Here is a 17,160-nt window from a genome sequence, read left to right on the forward strand (position 1 = left end):
TCCAGCCCCACGCCGTAGACCAGAGTTGGGGAACCTCCAGCTCATCTCCCTGTTTGGCTGCTTTGCGGCCTCTGAAGCAAGTACAGTCCATGTCCACAGTTGCCCAAATGTAAGGCAAGGCTTTTAAAAGCCTTCAGTTGCAATATTTCAAGGGCTCTGTATATTTGATATGCTGTGCCTTAAGTCAAGGAATGAGAGTTTCTCTTTATGAATATGAAGAACGTTTTTCGTCTTAAAGTCTCAACCCGACCTTAAAACTTTGGTGACTCATCTTGTAACAATGCAGAGAAGAGAGTCGCTGGAAGCTTTGGAACCTCACACAACACTTCCAGCGTAGGGCACAGCCTAGGTTCACGTTCATTGTATACTCTGCATCCTATCTTGTTCTTGAATGATTCATCTCTTCAGTTGCCCCGATAACTTATAAGCTAATTGAGTGCTTGGGGTCATGTTTTATAGTTTTTCTCCCTGCTGTGCTTGGCTTTGTTCTAAGAATGTGTTTAGGTACTTTGATATGAGATTGCTTGATTGCTTACTTGAAAAGCGTGGCCTTCAGGAGCACCAGATTATCCGAATTCTAGGTTGGAATGAAACTTTGAAATCACGCTGTATAGTTTACTCTGAAAGAAGAGGATTCAGAAGTGTTGTGGTCCATCTCCCTCCCTCCCCCAACACGCAAACCACAACACCAAGATGAAACAATTGGCAATGAATTATCTCCCAAGACCTCAGGGGTCTATCATAACCACAGGAAATCAATCAATCAGTCTCTCCTCTCCACCCCTTTACTTCTTTTCTCTCTTTCTGGATTATGAACTGACAAAAATGTAGAGCAAAAGTATCTCTTAGTATACTAAACCATCATTAGTTTACATTAGTTAGTTTAAACATTATTAGTTTAATGTTCCCTAAGCCGTGAGAAAGTAAAAACATGATGTTATATTTCCCTGTAGCTCTCTTCCTCCTCTTAAATTATGTTTTACTTCAGACTCTTACTTAACTTTGACAAGTAAAAAGTTCCTCTACCTTTTGTAAATAAACTTTAAGCATAACAGTTAGTTTTTTTCCTACCATGTCATTAGATTAAATAAGCTGTGGAAAACCTTTGTCTGCTGCTGTGTATTTTTTCTTGTTAGGAAAACACAGCTCAAGGACTTACATGAAGTTCCTTCACCATATAAACCTTCAAAAACTGGACCAATAGTTAGCTGAAGCTTGTAAGATTTTTTTCTTGTTTTTTTTCCCTGATGGCCTTAACAATATTTAGAGACATTGTTACTAAAAAAAAAAAAACACACAGTGATTTTAAACAGTAAAAATAAAAATTAGAAACAACCTAAATGCCCAATATTAGAAGACCAATTAAGTAAAGTATAGAGCGTACAATACAATGGGCTCTTATATAGTTAATGATGGTGGTATAAAATCATGTTTGTTGAAGTGAGAGGTATCAGTGATGTATGCCATCGAGTGGGGGAGAAACGAGGTGAATGACATGGAGAGTATCATTTATTTTTGTAAATTGATACACATGTACATACATCTGCTTGTAGGTCATTGGCTAGTGGATCTTAGCTGATTTTTACTTTCTGCTTTGTATCTGTAATTTGAATTTTTTCATAAGTAGAAATACAATAAAATTAATAATCCAGATTTTTGAGAAATTCTGAGACAGTTAAAATACAGACCTACAAGTGGATGTGCCTATAACAGTTGGAGCTCCGTATCAGTGAAACAGAAAGCACACATGTCATCCTGGGTGGCTCTGGGGGAATATTAATACCCAGGTCCGGTTATTCTTACACCAACGAGAACGTATTTAGCAGCATTCGCCTCTCCCCAAGCCCCCAGGGGTACCTGCTTTTCTCTGTGACTGTTTTAATATCAGAAAAGCTGTTGGTCTTACTCAGTTTCGGTGAAATTCACAAGGCCATGTATAAATTGTATGCTGTGCCCTTTTAAAAACATACATCACAATAGAATAATTATATTCTCAACCTAAAGTAGCTGTTGTTTACCTTTTCCTCCTTTCTCAGAACATCTTATGAAATTGTCTATGGAAGAACTTGTGGAATTTCTTCAGGAGACCTTGGCAAAGGATTTTTTCTTCGAAGACGACTTTGTAATAGAGCAGCTCCAGATTTCTATGGTAGAACTAAAGCGGGCAAAGTTAGACCTTCCAGAACCTGGTAAGGAAATAGCCAGACTCTTTATGTGTAACTTACAATTAAGATTGGAAGACACGGTGCAGTTAACATGGGCCATTTCTGTTTGAAAACAGCAGCATACTTGTGATGACATCATGTAAATCAGATTTCTTAAAATCTTCGATTTTAAGAAAAATTGAATAAACATATTAATTAAATCTGCCTCTCCTAATAGAGTCCCTACTTAAATTTAGGAAGTTTGATATACAAATAATGTTATTTCAACAGAAGTGACCATGGTGCTTTAAGCTACCGTAACAATAAGTGCTTTTTACTTTCATCTCGTTTTGTGGAACCATACGCAGTAACAGAGCAAGTAAAAGTCCCATTTTCTAGAAGAGGAAACTGATACTAAAATGCTAACTCTGAAGCTGCAGAACCTGCAGACACACCATTATTGCTGCCACTAGAGTCAGAGTTTCCTGACTGCTGATCCAGGGCTCTTGGCAGTATGTTGCAGTATATATATATATATATATATATATTTTTTTTTTTTTTTTTTTTTTTTTTTTTTGGCGGTACGCGGGCCTCTCACTGCCGTGGCCTCTCCCGTCGCGCTCCGGACGCGCAGGCCCAGCGGCCATGGCTCACGGGCCCAGCTGCTCCACGGCACGCGGGATCCCCCCGGACCGGGGCACGAACCCGTGTCCCCTGCATCGGCAGGCGGAGTCCCAACCGCTGCGCCACCAGGGGAGCCCTAAATAATATATTTTATTCATTTATTTCAAAACATCTTCCAGGACCACCTGTTAGGTTTTCTGCTAGGTGCTCTGTTGGGGATTTAACTGAAAAGAATGACGTGCTTCTTGCTCTCAGGGTGCACAGAGGAGAGACAGAATTTACACAATAATAGAGTGTGAATAGGGTCATAATAGAGCTAGAAACAGGATAAATGGGGGAAGATGGTTGGAGGGTGATACCGGGTGAGTGGAAGAGAAAAAAAGAAAATGTGGAGAGAGCACAGTAGAAAGAAGTTTTAAGAACACACCTTTGCTAAAAACCAAGATGCTCTGCTTTTAGTTATTTAATTGCAAGGGGTCTAATCCGTGTTCTCCGAGGTTTGTTCTGGGTCTTCAGGATTCACTAGAAAACAAGCCGTCACAGCAATAATGGAGTGTGGGCCTGGGCCCTGTGAGACCATCACCTGTGCTCTGGAAGGTCACCCCTCCCTGGTGCAGTGTGATGATGTCCCTTTTCTGCTAATTCTTTCCTGTAGCAGGGAATGCATTTGGAACGGCAGTTATTAACTATATTCTTGCTATTTCAACATTTATTTTTAAATGTCTTGCCTACTTTTAAAAAGAGTTTAAGACAAGTTTTAGTAAAAGACACATAAAGAAAAAAATATATGTATATAATAGAACTGTTTGAACACGAGAATAAAAATCTCAAAACCTGTGTAATGGAATGGGATGATGTAGCATCTAACTAGCAGCTAGTATGTATTGAATGCTTGCTCTCTGCCACATACCACATGCACTGTCTCATTTAATCCTTAAAATAACTCTTAAGAAAAAGAATTCGTCATCATTTTACACATGAGGAAACCTGGTAGCAGTCGTTCGTAAGATCTTTTACTAGGAAATGGTAGAAAGGGGATGGAGAGTAGTGTGGGGATAAAAGGAGAGGGGTGGATAAACGGGAACACTGGTTGATGTTGCTCTGCTCATGCTGGCGGTTAAGGGGGAACGTGGTGAGGGGGCTCCGCACCACCCGGGCCTCTGACCCAGTCCACCCTGCTGAGTGCACACGGCTTGGCTTAAGCCTTGTCTCCTTCCTGAAGACTCGGCCAGTCCCCCACCTCCCCAAAGCCGCAGAGTTTGGTCACCGCTATTTTGTGCTGGAAACGTGCGTGCCCCGTGTGTGCATCTGTCCCCACACTCGCTGGGCGTCACCCCCGTGCCAGTTAGTTTGATGTCTGCACTAGACGGTAAGTTCCTGGAGGACCGTGACCGTGTCTTCGTGTCGCCAGCACCTAGGGCAGTGCCTGGCATAGAGTAGGCATTCAGTCGATATTTTTTAATGAACAAATGAAGCTATAATGAATTTTTTAGGATATAAAAACATATCGTCTACAAAAGGTTAGCGGGAGGCAGTTTTTGGAGGTGATGGAATCTTTCTGCATCTCGATTGCACACACAGACAAGTCAGTTTAGTTATGTGTTCTGTCTCAATTTGTGAGGGTTTGAGTGCGTTTTCACGTTTGTGTAGTGGAAACTGATGTTACACATGCACAGCAGTTTGTACTGTGTTTGTGACTTGAAAACCCTAGGAAACACACAGTACAGGTTTTAAAAATTATTTCACAAAGATCTGTTTAATTTATGTGCATTAAAATAGGTTTATAAAAATAAATGTGTTAAATGATTATGTCCTTTCAGCTTCCCCTTATCTTTCAAGTTTAATCTGCTAGAAAGAAAGTCCAGCCTATGAGCCTAACTGCAATAAGGGTTTTTGGATTTTTGGAAACTGTCATAGCTATAATTTTGAAAGCATAACTGTATTTCTTTTGATCACCTTGTTGAAAGCTGTAATAGTGTTTGAATTGTATATTCTTCTGGCTTATAGTACATTAAACAGAAATGAAACTGCTCTGTTTTTCAGATATAAATTTGAAATCAGTACTTTTGTGACAATATTTGAAACCTCAAATGGACTTAATATTTAATCTGGAAAAAGGAATAAGATGATTCTGTCCAGAAGAATTTTCCTGACAGTGCTCCCCACCATTTATCACTGAAAACCGTTAGAACAGTCAGAGTACATGTATTCTGTTGTTGAAATTTAAAAAGTAGAAAGTTGCTCACAGGGAAGAGCATTGAGAGCACTTTCCTGTAATTACGTATCCTTGGCGAAGAAGCTGCTCATGTGTTCGGAGGCAGTCTGTGAGACTTGTAGTTGCGTGTGGTGTCCACTGGGTGGTGACAGAGACCTGAGTAAGATCAGAGATGGACCTGCCCAAAGGGGCTTGAGACCCTCCTGTATTCTTAGGGATGCTTAGGAGTATTCTTTTCGGTGGCTTTTCTTTTCTTTTTTTTTTTCAAGGAAAAAAGTTATTTAATAATAAACATTTTTGCGTTTATCCTGAACTATATCAAGCTGTAGTTCCTTTTTTTTTTTCTTTTTGAGCAGAGTAGTCTGATTGTTGGCACTGGCATAAAAATACTCACCATTCACATAATGGAACGCTAGTGAAAAATATCATTTAAACTCCTGGTTTTCAGGGAAAGTGTGGATAATAAATATTAGTACCTATTGCCTGTTTATAGCTATCTCTTTTGACGTCAGTTATGCTTGAATCTTTTAGTTACACTCAGTTGCTTAGGGGTGAAAGGAGATACTTAAACCAAACAAAGGCCAAGTATAGCGGTGTGTGTTTTGGGGGACAGGTAGTTCGAGGAGGTTAAGGTGAATCTATGAAGAGATTGTACAAGAATCTTTAATGCTTATTTGAGATCTACTTTTGTGGGAAAGGGCAGGGGATATTTATTAGCATATGAAAATATGACGATGGCATATGTACTTCTTGGAGGGTCTGCCTAGTACGGCTTCAGCTCAGGGAAAGTTGAATGACTAATCACGGGAGAACCGCCTTGCAACGAGGTTGGGTAGATTTTTTTCTTGATTTTGTACTTACACACAGAGGTCAGCTCCCCCAGGCGCAGGGCCCTTGGGTTTTGGTGCTGTGGTTGCCGAGACTCGGCCTTGCTCAGTTTTTGAGAAACAGGAGCAGGTCCCTGCTCAGACACGCGGGCCCCAGCGGCCTCGGGGGTGGGGGAGCGGTGCTCCACCGTGGGCACCCCCGGCCCTGCTGCCCTCCACGCTCCTCCCTTCTGTCTCCCGTCCTTCCCTCCCCTCCTCCTCTCCCCCCTTTCTCTCTTTTCCCCTCTGGTCCCCTCCTTCCCACCCTCTTCTCACTCCTCTTGAGAGACAGCCCTTTCCATGGTCACGGTGGCCCTGAGGACCCTTAGAAGATGCCAACAGCAAGTGCACATTTGCTCGCTCTTGAATCACTGAGGAGCTGCGCTGTTCAGAGGGGTTGGGTCACTTACAGGAATAATCTGGACGTGGCAGAGTCCGTGTGTCATCAGTCAGCAACTGCTGGTGGCCCTACCCTGCTCCCCGGTCCCAGGTCACTATGGACAGTAGGTGTAGCCTGGCACTGTTCCCAGCACTGCGGCCCGGCCCTGGCACCGGGGAATAAGCTTACCCTTACCAAGCAAGGCCTCCTTGCCTAACTTGCATTACTGTCCTTAAAATTGGGAGGAATTAGGTTTCTTAAGCACTTGCATTATAGAAAGCTCCTTCTTATATCCTTGTCTACTGCCTTTTTCAAATTACTTTCCTTTCTTCCATGCTTATTGATAATCTTTATGGGGGCAAAGAGGCCATATCCTCTAAATGTCTTTGTACAGTCGAGGTATTCACCATGCACCTCTTACAGAATCCTAGCTCCTAGTGAGAGATTGACATTCAGAAATTAATTAGACGCAATGTCCTTTTGTCTGCACTGGATTATTTTTTTTTCTCTCCAAACCCTGCTATATCTAGTTTCATAGCTACGTAGATCTTGGGTATTTATAACCGTTATGTTTTGGTACTATTTGAATGGTATATCGTTACTCTAATTCAGATTAATTACATTTGAATGAGCGGACATTTTGTCAAAACCTTACCGGTAATTCTGTTAATATTTTAGATGCTATAGGAAGGTCTGCAAAATAAGTAGGACTGCACTTTAAGTAGGTTATCTTCTGCTAAGGTGAAAGGGAAATGTATTATGGGCTACCATGAAAGAACTTTAAGAAGCTGCTTTTTTGATATTTTAGAACAGTCACAGACTTTTTTTTTCCCGGTGTGGATTTTGGCCTCTTGACCATTAAGTAAATGGAACATGCTAAAATTTTCTTTTAATTCTAATGTAATGTGTAGATGCATAGAATATTAATGTCTCTTCCTTAGAGAAATTCGTGTATTGACTTGAATATAAAGTAGTGTTAAGTGTAAGGTGAGTACTTTTCTTACCCATTATATTGAAAAATTAAAACTCTCTTGTATGGATGACACGTACCTTTCCATTTTGTTTCAGGCATGAAATTACCACCTCAGTCCATTACTTCCTTCTCACTTTTTTATTCCTTCTCCTGAGAAATATGTGCCTTATTTTTGTAATCCTGCGTTTTACCCTGTGTCCTATTAGTCTTTACTGATACGGGCCTTTTATGTATCCAAAGGATTTCGGGATGGAAGTCTATGGACAGTAGAATACAGGAACAGGACGTGATGTTCAGTTTTCTCCCCTAGTACCTCTTCCCCCTCACGTTCTCCCTCCCACCACCACTGTAAAGTGTTCTTAAAAAATTTCTTCCATTGCATCAGCCCCTTATTAAACCCCACTGTACTGCATTTCAGTTACTCCAAACCTAGAATATTGCTTAAATTCTGGGTACCACACTTACAAAGATGCCTTTTATCTTTATCAGCATCAGTAAGTAGCTACAGCTGAATGTCTGCGTTTCCATAGGAAATCACAAGAATCTGTGAAGTAACGGAACTCGAGTTACCCCTGTGGGTCTGTTACTGCCTGTGTCCACCCTCCACACTTACGGTGTTCAGTTGTCTTTTTGACCTGGTTTTGTAAAAATTTTTTTTTTTTTTTTTCGGTCCGTGGGCCTCTCACTGTTGTGGCCTCTCCCGTTGCGGAGCACAGGCTCCGGATGTACAGGCTCAGCGGCCATGGCTCATGGGCCCAGCCGCTCCGCGGCATGTGGGATCTTCCCGGACCGGGGCACGAACCCATGTCCCCTGCATCGGCAGGCGGACTCCCAACCACTGCGCCACCAGGGAAGCCCCTAAAATAAGTTTTAATTACTGTAGTTGGTTTCATTACATTGTCGACATTGAAAATCTCCTAGAACCATAAAAGCAGATGATCATAAATAATGAAATATGTGACTTTTCACTAACAGGAAAAGCAATCCATAAAATTTGTGTTTAGTAAAAGCAAATCAGTTTTGAGGTTTAGGATGTAGACCGAAGGGTAGTGTCTTAGTCCGTGCGCGCTGCTACAACAAAAGCGCCACAGACAGTGGCTCAAACAACAGAATTGATTTTCTCATGATTCTGGAGGCTGGAAGTCCAAGATCAAGGTGAGGGCAGGGTTGGTTTCTTCTCCGCTTGGCTTTAGGTGCTACCTTCTCACTCTGTCTTCACGTGGTCCTCCCTCTGTGTGTGTCTCTGTCCACATCGCCTCTTCTTATACGGTCACCTGTCATGTTGGATGAGAGGCCCACTCCGCTGACCTCATTTAACCTTAGTCCCCTCTGTAAAGGCCTTATCTCCAAACGCAGTCACCTTCTGAGGTTCGGGGGGTTAGGGCTTCAACATAGGAATTCTGAGGGGGCACAATTCAGCCCATTACAAGGAGGTGGTTTTTAGACACAGACCTTGCTGAGGAAGAGAAAAAGCAAACGTCTATTCTCTGGTGCCCCGTCCACCTCAGAGGACACAGGGCATGTGGCTCTGTCCCAGGGCTACACGTGCCAGGCCCTGCCCAGCACGTCACTCACATTAACCAGGTACCGGCCTTTCCTTCCCTCTTCAGTGTCACCCCCTCTGGTGCATCTGGGCAGGCGTGACAGCAGAAGGAGGTGGGTTGCCCGCGTGGGGTCCAGAGTCCCCTGTCTGACCACTGCCTCCCCAGCTGGGCATTCCTCCTGCTCTGCCAGGGCCACTCCTCACCCCACTGTCGACCACAACTCAGAGGGACCTGTGGCTGCAGTCCCCGAGGTTTGGGGGAGGAAAAACCCAGGAAACCCCACCTCTCTTGGTGGCCCCGTCCATTACTCCACTGTGGAAAGGGTGTGAGCACTAATCCCATCACGAGGCTGCACCCTGTGACCTGATTACCTCCCAAACCCCATCTCCAAACACCATTACATGGAGGTGACGCTGGGGAGTTTCAACATGGATTTTAGGAGGACACAGACATTCAAACCATAGCAGATAGCTAACCCTCGAAAAACCTAATTTCAAGCAACTGTTTTCGTGACTTGTGAATTGATAAAGACTGAAACCCTAACGCAGGGTCTGGGCTGAGAGAAGCAGGTGAGGCTTCGGCTGATCGATGGTGTTCTAGGGAGAAGGCGTGCAACCTGCAGCAGCTGGGCAGCTTGAAATCTGTTCTTCTTTTTTTGTTTTTTTAATACCGCTGTGGAGAATTTTTAGAAACATTTAGAATGATTTCATGGGAAGTAGAGTGTTGGCGGCTCTCTGCAGGCTGCCGGGAGCCATCAAGTGGTGGGGACGTGGGACGGCTTGGAGGGCTCAGCGTGAGGATCTCTACAGCTGATCCTGTCTGTCCCTGTAACGTGCATCTTGCAGGCATGGATTAGCACTCTCTCCAGGAGCCACTGTTTTCCTTTTCTTTTTAATGGTTATGTTTTCCATCAGGTTTTCTACACGCCAACCTGAAAAGGCTGATGTTATTATCTGATGGAATATCAATCGGCCAGTCCAATTACTGTGTTGTGCGCTTAGAGAGTTGTCAGAGTGGAGGCGAAAGAAAACTCCTGCATTCGGTTTTTTCTATCATATCTTCCAGATAATTTGTGTTTGTTGCGGTTATTTTCTTACAGGAAAGAAGGAATTCATATGTTTCCTTGGGACTAAATGGATAGCTACTTGTAGAGCTGATAAAAACTTGGGGGACACCAGATAGATTTTAATTTTATTTTTATTGTTTGTTTTTTTTTGTTTTTTTGCGGTACGCGGGCCTCTCACTGCCGTGGCCTCCCCCGCCGTGGAGCACAGGCTCTGGACGCGCAGGCCCAGCGGCCATGGCCCACGGGCCCAGCCGCTCCGTGGCATGCGGGATCCTCCCGGACCGGGGCACGAACCCGCGTCCCCCGCACCGGCAGGCGGACTCTCAACCACTGTGCCACCAGGGAAGCCCCTTATTGTTCGTTTTTAACCTGATAGGCTGAATGACTACTTGTGAATATCCTGGACTAGGGCTGCATTTGAGTCAGCTTTCTCACCTCAATTCCAGATATTTCATATGAGGCTAGTCAGGATGAACTGGAATGCTCCAGACTATTTTACATGCAACGTTCATAAACAAAGCTTTTCTCAATGACAAGCATTTTCAAGTTTGGGTTATCAGTTAAAATAGTCTGTCCGTATATCATAAAACGTCTTTATTACAGAAAGATGCAAGAACCATGTTGATTATGCCAAGACCACTGAATCAGAAAAGCATAAAGTATCTTTAGCTCAATAATTCTTATTCTGGTAGCTTAACTATTTAAAGGATATCGCATTGCCATCATTCTCTACTCCCTCCTCTCCCAAAGAAAAGCTCATTGAATTATTTTAACATCTTAAAGAACATTATGGTATGTGGGTAAATAATACAATTATCGTCACCTAGACCGTAAGCTACCTGAGAATGAGGCGGCGTCTGCCTGCTCACAGCTGGTGGACTCGTCGTGGCTTTCCTCAGGAAACGTTTGTTAGGTGGGTGGGTGGCAGGGCATTTGGAGAGTGCAGTGACTTATTTTTAAGTGAGAATATATGGTTCTGTAGTAATAGAAGACATTAAAAAAAAAATACGTCTTAAGCTTTGGAATTTTTACAAGTGGAGTCTGTTGTTTTTTTCAGGATGGTATTTAGTGGAGTCCATATTGTGGATCATTTTAAACACTTTACAAAATGCCCATCTTATTGCATGTTCCTTTAATTCCTCATTAATTTTCCCATGTTAGTTATTTAAAATTTAAAATCAGGGCTTCCCTGGTGGCGCAGTGGTTGAGAGTCCGCCCACCGATGCAGAGGACACGGGTTCGTGCCCCGGTCCGGGAAGATCCCACATGCCGCGGAGCGGCTGGGCCTGTGAGCCATGGCCGCCGAGCCTGCGCGTCCGGAGCCTGTGCTACGCAACGGGAGAGGCCACAACAGAGAGAGGCCCGCGTACCGAAAAAAAAAAGAAAAAAAAAAAAGTAAAATCAAATCATATTAGATCAAAAGTATCTAATATGATTTTCTCTTTCTTTTTTGTTCTTTTTCCCTTTTTTTTGCATTTAAAGTAGGACCCTCTTAGAGTAGTAATTTGGAAATAGAGAATGCTATTTCTTTGTATATGGTGGAAGGTACTGAGAGAATAATAATAAGCTATTTGGGGATAACTTGGAGACCACAGTTGGTCATCAGTTAACTTTTAAACTTGGCAGACCTGCTTGAGGTTGTTAGGAACCATTTTACTGAGATTCCAAAACTGTTTTAGTTGAGGTATGCTTAAGTGGAAGGAATGTAATGGTGAGACACTGAACTACTGACCTGCAGGATTGTTTTAGGAATAGAAATGAGAATATCAGCTTCTCATTCATGGTAAAGCAGGTAACTATCTTAACAAAATATAAGAATATGTTACACAATTGTATGATCCTTACTCATAAGGTTATAAAATTTTCCCATCTGCACATTGCATAATAAGACTTTGAGTTTTGGTATGCCTTAGTATGAATCTCTCTAAAAAATGCTTCTCCTAAGCCACTAAAATTCTGTGTGTCTGTGTATGTTTATGCATGTGCTTGAGTGCACACATGAAAAGTAAGCAGTTATTCATGATACAGTTCTTATATTTGATACCGTTTATGCATGCGCTTATGTCACTTATGAATTGATCTTTCCCTTTAGGTAAAGAGGATGAATTTCCAAAGAAACCTTTGGGACAACTTCCCCCTGAATCTCAATCAGCTGGCGTCAGTCACCTGAGCAACGGACAGAGAAGTGTGGGCAGGTCAAGTCCGCATCTGGACGGCAGGAGAGAGAGCGGCTCGTCACCTTACAAAGCCCACGAGCATTCCCCTCCCCATCAAAGTAGAACAGGTACCCTCGAGAGGGCGCGGCAGCTGCGGCGGAAGTCGGTGGACGAGGAGAGTAAAAAGCTTAAAGATGAGGTGGATTTTCAAAGGAGACTTCCATCGGGTCCACAGGACAATTCCAGGCAGTATAACCACGCAGCCGCTAACCAGAATAGCAACGCCACTTCACACATCAGGAAGGAGTTTGTGCCCAAATGGAATAAGCCGTCAGATATCTCAGCTATTGAGAAAACCGCCAAGTATGCCATTGAAGGCCGAAGTCGGGCTGCACACCCCACGCCAAGAGTCACCGTCCCCGGTTCCGCCGATCCGTGGGCCCCCAGCGTCAGGCAGAAGGTGAAGGTGCTGGATGCGGACGAAGGGAAGCGTGGCTCCACAGCCTCGCAGTATGACAATGTACCCGGGGATGGAGCCAGCGCGGCCCTGGAGCAGGCGCTGGAGAGGGCGCGCTCCCAGAGCCCCAGGGGCGCGGCCTACCATCACAGCCCAAGGAGGCACGCTGAGCCCAGCTCCAGTCCATCCAGAGCCCCGAACACGTTTACATTTAAATTACAGCCTCCGAGTTATGCAAAATATCCATCCCAGTTAGACGGGGAGGATCGAGGGGCAGCACACCCCCCATCTTACAGTGACCCCCCCACTTACCAGGGCAGTTCTCCAATGCGCATCCCTGCTGCTAACAGCAGCTTTGTGTCTCCACCGTTTCCCCACGGGACACCAGTGAATCCTTCCCGGAGACCTTACGGTTCTACTCTTTCGACTGATGTTTCTCCAGAGAAATCTTACAGCCGCCCAACTCCTCTGGTCCAGCCGTCTAGTCGAATAGAAGTTCTCCCTGTTGATATCGGTGCTGCGGGATATTCGGGCAATTCAGGGTCACCAAAGAATGGGAAATTCCTCCTTCCTCCAGTGGAATGTTTGCCAGATAATAACGGAAAATGGTCGGAAGTTGGTTACGCACTGAGACCGGAGATGCACGGACAGTCGTGGACTCGTGATGCCAGCCGTAGCCACTTAAGCAGTTTACCCAAATACCCCACCTTTCAACACGTCCCCTATCAGGACCACACCCTCCCTGCAGTTTCAGTAGATAGTCCGGTGCGGTATCGAACTTCCCCAGCTCTGGAAGATGCCAGTTCATCTGGGTATCAGTATTCAGGGCCCTCGCCTCCAGTATATCACTACAGGAATCGGGATGGACTCTCTATCCAGGAATCAGTATTGCTGTGAGAATTGATCTGTACTTGCTGCAGCCGAGAGAATAGAAACCATATGAAACCTACATTGCTATGTTGATAATTGCCAAAGCAGTATTTTATACAGTTGTGAACAACTCGCACAATTCTCATGTATGTCAGTGATAAGAATACATGGGAGTGATTTCATCCCCACCTAGATGCTGCTTAAGATGAGCTTTTAACTTGCATCATCACTGAACCTGTTGAAAAGAATTTAACCTGGAAACATAGCAATAGTATTTAGGGATGCACGCACAGTTTCATTTATATCTTTCTCCAAAATCTGAATATTTTTACTCTGTTAGTCTATTCTATTTTGAGTAATGATACAAAGCACTGAAAAACTGTAGAATAGATATTTTTAAGGCTGTGTGTAATGTACGTGTCTTTTAATAGATACTATATGCATCTACGCATACACGTTTGAACATAGAACTAAAGAAATGTTAAAAAAAAAAAACAACTACTTTTCATCTAGATCCATGGAATAATTTATTCTACTTCTTTTCCCTACCTTGTCTTTTGGTCATGTTTTTTTTCCCCCTTATATTTTTAACCCAGGTCCTAAACTGACTTGAGGGTTTGCCCTGGCTTAATTCAGCATCTCACGGAATGCTCAGCTTTCTCGTTCAATGGCTCATTCAGTTTTCAATCTGAAGATTAAAGACATTGGAGAGAAAGGCTAACCACTTAATGGTGCTTAAAATCGGGGCAGTTTAATTTTATGACCAAAGGTGCAGTGCACAATGTATCCGTGTTCACCAAGAGATCAGCTTTCGTGCGTCTGTGCCCGTTTTTCTGTTCTGACCCTCGCAAAGCTCAGAGCAGAGTGTTCCTTGCCAGATGCCCAGGAAGTGTACACACAGCCCTCCGGCGGATGCCAGCAGGAGAAGCTGCAAGTTACTGATCATCAAGCACTCACACGGGGCAGCAGAACAAATTCCTTTACATTCATTTGAAAGCAAGATTAACAATATGGTTACTTCTTACTTCTGCCCCTTACATTACTGTGGAGTCTCCCCGCAAAGGGCCCCGGGGTGGCATTTACATGATCTTTTCCTGGCCCTCTTCTTTAAAGAATGTAGTCAGTGAATATTGCTGCTCGTAGGCTGTTAAATTATCGCTGTGTAAAATTGTAAAAAATGATCCTAATTATTACTAGGAACCTCAGATTTTGGTGGGTTTTTTGTTGTTTTTTTTTAAATAGCGTGACTTTCATACTTTCAAAAATCTTTTTTTTTGTTGTTTGTTTCAGTGAAAAATTCAGGTTCATGGTAACAAATCAGCAATGTCTTTCAAAATCTTCTGTTACACTACAATGACCAAAACACTGACCAAGTTTTGGGCACTCTAAGAAAGTATGCCTTTGGGTTTCACTGGAGAGCTTGTTTTCAACATTACTTTGATCCTATTTGAACAATAGGGAATAGAAAACCTAACATTGATGGTTCTTCTTGTTGCAAGTTGGGGCTTTAAGCTTTCAAGGTACAGAAGTATGTCTTTTAAAATGAGAGTAACATTTGTTTAGCTAGTGAATGTGACAATATTTTTATGTATATAATGAGCCTAATATAATTTTAATCAACTTGGTAATGATGTTATTAAATGGCAAAACAAATGCAGTGTATTAGCAGTCAAACACTGCACGGAAACTCCGATCCACCAGGCTCCTGGTTCAGATCATGTGGAAGCTTAGAAATAAATGTATATAAAATTGTAGCTGGGGATGTGAATTCCAATTTTAAACCATGATTCTGTGACTTGTAATAAACCAAGCTGTACAATTTAGTTTATGATAGCAGCATCAGAGCTGTTCCAAAATATATATATATGTCAACAGTGGTAAATACTGTAGATTTATATATATATATATATATATATATATATATTTGCAAAAAATATATGCACACACACTATTTTCTTATGTCACCTATGACTTTTTTATCTGTACACTTCTTTTGATGTGATTGTTTTTAACATGCTAAATAAGTATATTTTGTTTTGTGTCTTTCATGTGCTTTTTTCAGATGGCATCTCTGATTTTTCTAAAGCTAGTTCCTTTCTAACTGAGCAGATACTGCGTAGCTTTGCCTACGTGACTTTATCACAGTTGTATATGTTTTACTAATTTCCAGTAGTTCTGTATTTAGAACCACATCACCTGCCCTTTATTTGATCTAATCAGCCATTGTTAATAGTGATAAGGTGTTATTTTCAGTCTTCCCCCGTTAGAAAATGTAGATCTGTTAGTCTTTCAAGTAGGAAAATATAGTTCAGAGTCATTTTGCCACCGTACAATTTTACTCTTTCAAATTTATCTTTTAATAAAAGATAAATAGTGAAATAAGGATAAAATATGAAATAACATTCATAAAATAGGCTAAGTATATTTATAAAAAACATTTGGTGAGGATCTTCATGGTGTGGAGACTGATTTTGCTTTAACTACATGTACATGAGTAACTGTTTTGCCACTATTAAGTCTTTTCTTCATAGCAGTTTTGCCTAACACAGTAAGCACTTTGATATAGTTTGTATATTTTAATATTTAGTTTGAAAAGTTAAAGAAACTTAGACCCAGTGTCTCAAAGGGTTTTAAAACTTCAAGTCTTTCAGGTGCTTATGTTGCTTACAGGATTTTTAAAATAGCTTTGAGAGCTGGGAGATAGCCATAGCTGTCAAATCAGACACCCTGGTATTGCAGGGGAGGAAAAAAAATTCTTCTTCCTTCTGCCCTCTAGGTTCTCCACCCAGGCCCTGTAGATTGGACTGACAAAGGACAGACCAACGGGAGAAAAGCAACTGGAAGGTCATTAACACGTGCGTCCTGCATTCACGTGGTATCCGGTGATCAGTCACTCAAAGGGAGGGTTAGCTTGGGGTCTCTCCACCCAACCTAGTAAAGGCAGGGGTGAGGGTGTTAAGGGGGAGAAAGGGCACTTACGGAAAAGCAGGTGACTTTCTGGAAAATAAATGGGCCTTAAGAGAGCAGGTGGGAGACATGATCGTCTGTGACGGGGTCTGGTGGGGCGCCAGAAGAGGAGATTATAGAGTTGCCCCAGGAGGGGATTTAGGAGAGTTGCGTTCTTTGGGGGTGCGGGGGCGTGGCGCTCTGCTTTTAGGCAGATAAGGGATTCCAGAAACTCAAATGCCTTCAGCTCAAAAATCGTTTTTATTGCCCAGTGGCATATTTTGGGGTAACAGATCCCGATACCCTTCACTGTCAATGACAGAATGTTTCTCAAAAGAAGGAAGAGAGATTCAGGTAATGGGGCATTTCCGGAGAAGAAAAATGTTTGTTTACAGGATGTGATGTGATTGTTTGAACTTTTTTTCATTTTAAGAAGATTCTTATACTAAATTTATGTCATACTCAGTGTCACTTTAACATGGAGTTTTATATTTGTTGTCATTTCAGATCTCTCCCTCAGGGCTCGTTATACTATAAGCACAAAAATGACGCCTAGTCAATACTTTGCTAAGATCCCTTTTCTTTTCATTTTCATGATTAGAGAAAAGCATTCCATCTCCACAAATAGGGATTTATTCACAGAGGATCTACAGCTTAATCTTCTGGAAATGCTATTCTCAGTTATCTTTTATTTATTTATTTATTAGCATCTTTATTGGAGTATAATTGCTTTACAGTGGTGTGTTAGTTTCTGCTGTATAACAAAGTGAATCAGCTATATGTATACATCCCCATATCCTCTCCCTCTTGCATCTCCCTCCCACCCTCCCTATCCCACCCCTCTAGGTGGTCACAAAGCACCGGGCTGATCTCCCGGTGCTATGTGGCTGTTTCCCACCAGCTATCCATTTTACATTTGG

At 42.6% G+C, this 17,160-nt stretch overlaps 1 protein-coding gene across 1 annotated transcript in view; it reads left to right on the forward strand.

Annotated features, from left to right (window-relative positions):
- Positions 1 to 15,323, forward strand: part of USP6NL (USP6 N-terminal like) — a 144,655-nt gene extending 129,332 nt beyond the window's left edge. Inside the window, 2 exon segments of the mRNA XM_032623105.1 lie at positions 2,037 to 2,189; positions 11,904 to 15,323. Coding sequence (XP_032478996.1) covers positions 2,037 to 2,189; positions 11,904 to 13,321 — 1,571 coding nt within the window. The 3' untranslated portion in view covers positions 13,322 to 15,323.
- The last annotated feature ends 1,837 nt before the right edge of the window (positions 15,324 to 17,160 follow it).

The sequence above is a fragment of the Phocoena sinus genome, chromosome 2, assembly GCF_008692025.1.
Source record: "Phocoena sinus isolate mPhoSin1 chromosome 2, mPhoSin1.pri, whole genome shotgun sequence".
NCBI classification, from domain to species: Eukaryota; Metazoa; Chordata; class Mammalia; order Artiodactyla; family Phocoenidae; genus Phocoena; species Phocoena sinus.